At 40.3% G+C, this 8,094-nt stretch overlaps 1 protein-coding gene across 6 annotated transcripts in view; it reads right to left on the bottom strand.

Annotated features, from left to right (window-relative positions):
* GPM6B (glycoprotein M6B) overlaps positions 1-8,094 on the bottom strand; it is a 104,936-nt gene that overhangs the window by 4,639 nt on the left and 92,203 nt on the right. For 4 of the 6 annotated variants that reach the window (XM_081858760.1, XM_081858764.1, XM_081858759.1 and 1 more), the window contains 4 exons: positions 6,473-6,629; positions 5,244-5,415; positions 3,361-3,434; positions 2,072-2,137 (listed from right to left, as the gene is read on the bottom strand). In XM_081858760.1, the coding sequence (XP_081714886.1) occupies positions 2,072-2,137; positions 3,361-3,434; positions 5,244-5,415; positions 6,473-6,629 (469 nt within the window). Of the gene's footprint in view, positions 1-853; positions 1,349-1,920; positions 1,947-2,071; positions 2,138-3,360; positions 3,435-5,243; positions 5,416-6,472; positions 6,630-8,094 lie in introns of those variants that run through there. The other 2 variants (XM_081858762.1, XM_081858761.1) reach the window with 2 other exon arrangements.

Here is an 8,094-nt window from a genome sequence, read left to right as displayed (position 1 = left end):
CTGGAAGAGAAGGGTGAGCATGATGGCTAGTGAGCATGTCAAGAGGCAAAGCAGGCAGCTAGTAATATTAATTTTTAAAAGTTATTCTACATTATTAAATATTAAAAAAGGCAAAGAGGCTTATTTCTAAAGATATCTAGAATTTTGCATGCTTAATACTACTAAGTAGGTACTGGCAAAAGTTAGTAGGAAATAGGAACAAAAGCAGTTAATGCGAAAGAACAACAGAAACGGAAAAGCTTTGAAAATACATTGCAAGTTTACATGCTGAAGCCTAGAAGAGCAACTCAAGATAAATCTGTGATCGTTTCTTCCTTTCCCTGTTTCTTCCCCCATCCTCTTGAGTAAAGGAAAATTGTAATGTGGAAATTTTATATAGTTATCCTCTTAGAAAAGTTGTGTTCTGCCATACTCACTGGGGCAAAAATAGTTTTTTTTTCTAAAATGCAGCTTTCTATATAAAAGGGTTTGCTTTGCGTGCTGCATGGTTATACTTTGGAAGCTGATCACTGACAAGTAAGTTAGTAGCACATAGCCTGTGCCACAAAAGTTGATGTTTTCTATTTCTCATAGGCCAGGGTTGGCGTGGAATGAACTTGTTTCCATGCTTTTACTAGAGAACTGCATGGCTTTTGTTTCTTATTTTTTGGGGAAAATGAAAATGTCAGCTAATGAAAAGGGTATTCTTCAGTGAGCCTAATTAGTTGTCTCTCAAAACATTTGACCAGTAAAAACCCAAAGGGCTGGTGTTATACAGTAAAAATGAGAGGCAAATGTGTGGTACTTTAGAAGAGCACTTCGACAACAATCTAAAAGGTAGGCACTGACAGTTATCAAGAATCAAGCATGTATCTTGTGTGTCATCTATTTGTAGAACAGATGCTTTATTATTTTTCAGATTAGTGAACAGCAGAGACAAAATAACTTATTACAGGCCCTTAATTGATCCAGTAATTATTTCAGAGATGATTGTTAGAAAAAAATATATAGCTTGATGTTAAATGAAAGCCCTCCTTCCTTTAAAGGGATGATTTACAACATCACTGAAAATAACAATCCTCTCATAGTATAGAAAATAGCCAGCTCTCACCCACATCATTATTCATATACAAGAAATAAATTTGAATTAATCTAAAATGCTTAAAGATGCTTACTGAAGCTATTTACAATTTACTGTAACAAACTTCAAAAAAGCTAGACTCTTTAGTCTAGGGTGTCAGTGGTTTTTCAAGCTACACAGTGCAGCTCTTTACTGGGCTTATGCAATTTAGAATTTAGTGCAGCAATCTTCCCGACTCTTAAACTTCAAAACGGCATAGTTATATGTGGTAGCCATCATGTAGATCAGCTGGTGGAAGAGAACAAAACACAGCGTATAAGAGACAACAAATTCTACTGGCCTTTTAGGCAGTTCTTTGTGTTAGAATGAAAATTTATACTGTGTCAGGCACGGATTTCAATGAGAGCTATGGCAAAAATGACTAGCTCTGCTTTACCTAAGCTATGTAAGGGTCCCTGGTTGTTTCAGTGGGAAGTACATTGATAAATTATGACTTTAAATGAATTTGGCAACAGAAGATTGAAAGCAGGTTGCTGCAGCAGTTCATTGACTATAAATGGGTCTTGTTTTTAATCAGACTAACTAGCTTCAGTACATTCAGGTACCTTTCATACTCCCCAAAAGACTTAAAGGAAGGAAAGACAGGAGTATTAATTAAAACTATTTTCAAAGGTAAGAAACCTCTGTCTGAAGTGTCCTGTTGCTGGGAAGTTCTACATACTAATGGCAAAATAGCTATATCCAAAAATGCCATAAATTGGCCATGCAACAGGATGGAGGTAAACGAATAGCAAAAAACAACAAAACCATTTTAAAGCTTGCTTTGGTGCCAAGCTTTACTGGGAAATGTAAGCACTTGCCTGCTATTTGGAATATCCTGAGAAAACTACAATCAGGTGCCAACAAACACAAAAATTATTACTTAGTTTAAGTTAAACAATATTTTAAAGATTACATCTGAAAAGGGAATATGTGGTTATTTTATGAGAGAGAGAGGATGATGGTACTCACCAGGGCTATGACAGTAGCACCAGCTCCAGCACACGCCACAATGAACAGGTGGTAAGACAAATAGAACTATAACAGTAAAGAGGAAAATCATTGTCCTAGGAGCTCCATGGCACATTAACAAATATAACTTGCGGGAGGCTGCCTAGTGTGGAGGAAGGTCTGATTCCATGAGTCACTGCACCAACGAATATTTTTGAGGGGATGTAGTGAGTACTCTGCAAGTCCAATGTCAAAACCTATGGCACGTCAAGCTATTCAGACAAGGAGTCTGTGCCAGTGTTGCTGCAACATAACACTGCCAGTTGAACCTAAAGGCCAGGTTCCTTCACACAACTGTGAACACAGGTGTGACCATGATAGCATGGAAGAAGCCTAGTGGGAATCAGATTCTGCATACAGGAAACTTGCGCTCATCTCTCTGATTGTGACTGGAAAAAAAGGTTAGTCTTAGTAACTGGATGCTGGTCGCCTCATGTGCAGCTTATTCAGGGCAATTTTTATCCATGCCAGCCAAGAGAAAAGAATGAACAAATCCAAAATTATTATTCTGAGTGAGACTAGGGCCACCACCACAGCAGTTCCATCAGCACCACTGCAACCTCTATTAACATTATTCTAGCCCACAGTCGTAACTGAGGGATGCTCCACACATTTAAAAACCTGTGTGCGCCCTTGTTACCCACATGCATGGAATGACATGGAAGGCAGCATAATAAGGCAAACCTGCCCAACCTGCCTGGAATAGGTGCTTTTATAACTGGCAGCTGTGTGTTACTGCCTGTCACTGTAACTCAGTTGCAGTTAGACAAACTGATTAGAGGAGAGAGATGCTATGGACCACATCAGCCCAGTCAGTATGATATAGGAGACAGCCTATTCTGAGGGCACTATTTTTGCAGTTGTTCCTTATTCAAAGGAAGCCTGGCATATTAATCATTGATTACTTATCTATACGTTGTATCCTAGTGTTTACCATATTGATATGTTTTATGCAAAATTGATATGGCCTGATGAAATAATTTTTCAGCACTATGTATTACAGCTACTGAAGGGGTGGGAGGAGAAATACCGTTATCTCAACTGGCTATCCACAGAACCACTTAGCCTCACAACAAGTAGTGCAGACCTATATCCTCAGAATGTTGTATCATTCATTCTGCATGATTAAGAAACCTTTTTTAAAAAATAAAATAAAATGGCACAAGCATTAATGTTTTAGCAGACCAATTGTTTGTATCCCAGTTGTCAAGATATGCAAGACAAGCTCCGGGTGTCGTAGTCTCGTTTACCTCAGGGGTGCTGCACATATCTGCTAATGCTGACCCACATGCCTTGCCAGGCACAGCATTCCAAGGGATGATACCTGAAGTTAAAATATCAAAAAGCCATTGTTAAAGCTGATAGCTGATGTCATTCTCCCTTCTGAAATCCATTTCCCTTCCCCACCTACACGCAAGTTGTGTTCCTTTAACAAGCACCCACACATTGACCAGTTCAATCTGGAGTTGGCACCATCAAGTACAAAATCACTTAACAGTGTTCCCTTTCTACATCCAGGAGAGATTCTCCTTGCCAAGAGATGTTCTCAGATCTAGGATTCCCATATGGCGGACAAATGGTTGTTTTAGTCACTATGGACACTCTTCTTCTTTTTAATCACTGTCATATGCTGTGCTTCCTGACTCTATTGAATGGGCAAAGGGATTGCTGAAAACGGTGCTTGCATCTTTACAGGCTCTGCCTTAAACTTCGTGGATTGAGATTGCAATTGTGGTCAATTGCAGAGGAACTATTCAGAATTATCTCTGCAAGCCACTCTCTTCCTCCATTGCCCATTGCCTTATTAAAGCCTCTGTTCCTTTTCTTCACTACTGATCTTCAGGCCATTTTCTTTCTGGTGGAAGTATACCATGTGAAAGCAAAGTACCTCAACATATTGCACTATAGAAGATATTCATCAAATATATTCATCTTTGACCTTTTTGGGGGGTGGGGGGAGCTATACAGCAGTAGGTATGTGTATGAGAGTTATAAAACAATGGAGAAGTGTGTGGAGCACTAAGCCATGTGGAGTGAGAAGAAACTATGAGCCAAGGTTTGGGCAACATGCCAACTCAACAGTCATGTCATAGCTCGCAGCAGCACAGAAGTAGCAGGACTAGAGAACAGCTACTTTGTCTTGGAATCTCTATAAGTACTTCTATTGGCTTGTATCCAACTAAGTTGGATGAAAGTGAGTTGTGTCCATTAACTTCAATGGGTTTACTCTGAGAAGTACTAGCAGCAGATAAAAACGCATTATTTCCCAGGCTTGCCTCTACTGTGCCTTCCCCGCACATCTCATTTCCACTGGCCTTTCTGAAAGATTTGCACCCTTCTTTAGCCAATATCAGAGAAAGTATGGTAGGAACCTTAAAATACCTGGAATCTGGATGGAACTTCTAGAAGTAAATTGACTCAACTTCTATTATGTGTTCAACTGCCCTGTGTTCTATTGCCTTTTCTTTTTGGAGGTGATCGTGTCTCTCACTCCTAATCCCACACAAATAATCCCAGTCCCAGGGGAGAGTGGGGGCTAAACAATATTTGTCACCAAATAAGCATTAATGATAGGAACAACTGCATAGTGTGTGTGATGTTAATCAGGTAAAAAAGATCTGTTCCCATAATGTGTGATTCTTGGGTGCACAAATCTAGACCCCTGTTCCTTCCTCATACTGTTCTAACATTGTATTCCCATTCCAAAACAAAAGGATAAATGAAACTGCTTTGCACGAGCACATACACAATTCACATTATTACAGAAATAGTAAGAATATGCAGATATATAGCTAAATTCAGGAGACTAGCATGGTAGGTTTTCAAACTATTTGGTGATTGGCTCAGGCTTGCTTAAGCAGTTTATTTTGCTGATTGTTTTATTATTAAGCCTGATAGCATAATACGGATAACAGGCACAAAATCACTTTAGATAAATGACTTGCCAAATGCAGTTAAACTGGGTGCATCTGGAAAGAGGTCAGTGTAATCTGCATTAATTGAAAAAGTAATGACATGTTCAGAGACTCCACACTTGGTTGCTTTCTGGTTCATCTCATAAGGCTAAGACAAACCTGTTGAAGATAGGACAAGGAAAGAGGATAAAGCATTTAATCAGGATTAAAATAAGTACCGTATTGCCTGATATCCACACAGATCTGGTCTGCTGAAGCTGTCATATTTGCTGGGAGTGATCTGATGACTTCGCAAGTTGACCATATGTTATAGAACATGAAGACCGGCACAGCCGAGAAGCCAAAGACGCCAAGCCAGGCCACCCCCAGTACGTAGGTCAGGAAAACAAACTGAGGAGACAGGCACACATTTCACACAGAAAACCCCTTTCTCATTAATTTAGGAAATCAAGGGTTAATCTCATTTACAGTACACACTCTCCTGAATTTTAAAATCCAAGAGCATGTCACAGTCTCCATGTCTGATGTGAAGTCTCAGATTTTCACTCCATAGAGACCTTCCCTATAGCCCGTGTTGCGATGTTAAAAGCTTGACGTTTTGTTTTAAGTAAGCAAAATAAAAAACAGCCTGACTTTCCGAGCAGTAGTCATTCTGGGATGCTTTCTTTGTCATTGGAGTGGCACTTCATTACTGGGAACTGTGACTTCCTTACAGTATCTGTGGGTACCTCCCAATTCCTGCTGCACACAATTGGGATAAGAGGGCATAACGGAGCGCCAGCCTGTTGTCTCGGGTGAGCCAACTGAAAAGAATGTCATGCTTCAGCCAACTAAATTGGACCAAGATATGGGAACAACTTAATTACATTTTTTTTGGGGGGGGGATCTATAAAGTTAAAAATGAATTACTCTCAGTTAAGGGGGGCAGAAATCCCCACCCCCCAAAAAAGCACAACCTGGCTGCCAACACTGGACAAAGCCCAACACTGGACAAAAACACACAATATATAATCTGGACATTTTTATGAATGGTGTTAATGAAAACTTTGACAGAACTGTGGCCCACTTAAAAGTTGTAATTTCTTGGAAGAATAAACTTGGTAAAAAAAGAGGATTATGTCCAAATTATTTTTTCCTCATATCTCTCTCCAATAAAGTACTATTTGAGAGAGAAAAAGCAGACAAATTCACTTGGGATAAGAAAACAAGCTAGAATTAATATCTAATTCTCTTGTGACCATTAAGGGGAGATGTATAGCCTCTGCTGTTCATGTGGATGACTAAGGTTCAGCTGCTAGCATCTCTAGCTCGGGCTTTCTGAAAGCCTAGAAAGACCCTGCTTTCTCTCTTCTCAAAGGCGAGCGTAAAGAGCTGGTGCAAACAACACTGTAGATAATGCTATGGACCACTGGAGTAATGGCAATCCATATTCCTGCAATGGACTCACCATTCCACTGATGCAGCGGCCACAGATGGTTGTCTTGAATTCACCATGCAGCTCCTTCACAGCACTTGTTGTATAAAAGCCCTCCGCCAACAGGATAATTCCATACAAGAAAAAAAACGATGCAATGCCATAGATCACATACTGCATTAGTTTTATTCTGAGAAGGAAACAAACAGGGCAATCAGACTCTTGTCACTCTGAAATAAAGTCTCTTTTCATAATCATCCAAGAGCACAAGGACAGAATGAACATCTTAGTGGTAAGATCACAGGTGAGACCATAAACTAGTTGCGTAAAGAACCAATGTAGTTGGTCATAATTTCCATCAGGTTGCAAGATTTGGCCTTGGACCATGCTGGTGGTTGAGGCTGAAAGGAATTGGTGTCTTCACCATATGGAGAGCACAGGTTGAGCAAGGCATGTCTAGATTCTGATCCAGTTGCTCTTCTTTTAATGTTGACTTGTCAACTGGAACTGGTTAAGCTGTTGTAGATTTTTACCTCATCATATTCAAGAATAAAGGGAACCAGAGAAGATGGAGAAGCTGAATTTCACATACAAACTGAACTAGTCAGTCAAATCCTCGGATGACAACATCTAGTATTTATTGCCCTTCTATACAGCTATTACACCATGGGTAGGCCCGGGGGCCAGATCTGGCCCAATCGCCGCCTAAATCAGGCCTGCGGAAGGTCCAGGAATCAGCGTGCTTTTACATGAGTAGAATGTGTCCTTTTATTTAAAATGCATCTCTGGGTTATTTGTGGGGCACAGGAATTTGTTCTTTTCCTCCACCCAAAATATAGTCCAGCCCCCCACAAGGTCTGAGGGACAGTGGACCAGCCCCCTGCTGAAGAAGTTTGCTGACCCCTGTATTACACAGCCAAAGTTGACCACCAGTAACTTCAAAATGCACCATCTGATGCTTACACATAATTAAATAGCCTCAAGCCCTACCCTCACCAGTCACTATAGAATATTTCTTACTGCAAACATCTTCCCTTACTGTATCCCAAAAGGAACCACAGCAGGCTTCTGCTGGGAAGAAAGCTTTGTTCTTGCTTTGTTTCAGCAGCAAGAAAAAAATTTAAAGGGGTGCCGCTCCTACTCAAATAGACAAAATGAGCTCTGCTGCAAGGATGGAGACCCAGACCAACACACCTCTATGCCATCTAGCAACAAGAAGGGGCTTTCCCCTTTTGTCTCTTGTCAGTGTGTGCACTACATCCACACAATATAAATTCCTCATAGTAGCAGTAGGGTACATTGCCCCCATCACTCAATATAATGCAGCTTCTAGCTCTACCCATTCATTTGTGCAATTAACGTGCAGTTATTTCTCTCTTGTAACGGATCCAGCCATCTTTTCCATTAAAAGTAATGTAGCCACAATTTGTAAGTAATTTGTATTGTCCTCCTTTGCTGCTAAATTTGGTTTCTGGTCCTCACCGCACCCCATGGTATCCTCACAACCATCCTGTAATAGCAGGTTTTGTTTCCTGTTCCACATACAAAATGTATGCATCTAAGGCACTATGCAAAAGTGCATTCGTTTGCACTTCTAGAGGTATGTAAACCATATTTGTTTGTTTCAGATTCAGTTTTATGTGCCACAATTAAAA

This window comes from Podarcis erhardii, assembly GCF_964252035.2.
Source record: "Podarcis erhardii genome assembly, chromosome: 4".
Taxonomy (NCBI): domain Eukaryota; kingdom Metazoa; phylum Chordata; class Lepidosauria; order Squamata; family Lacertidae; genus Podarcis; species Podarcis erhardii.
This window is presented reverse-complemented; position numbering and strand designations above follow the sequence as displayed.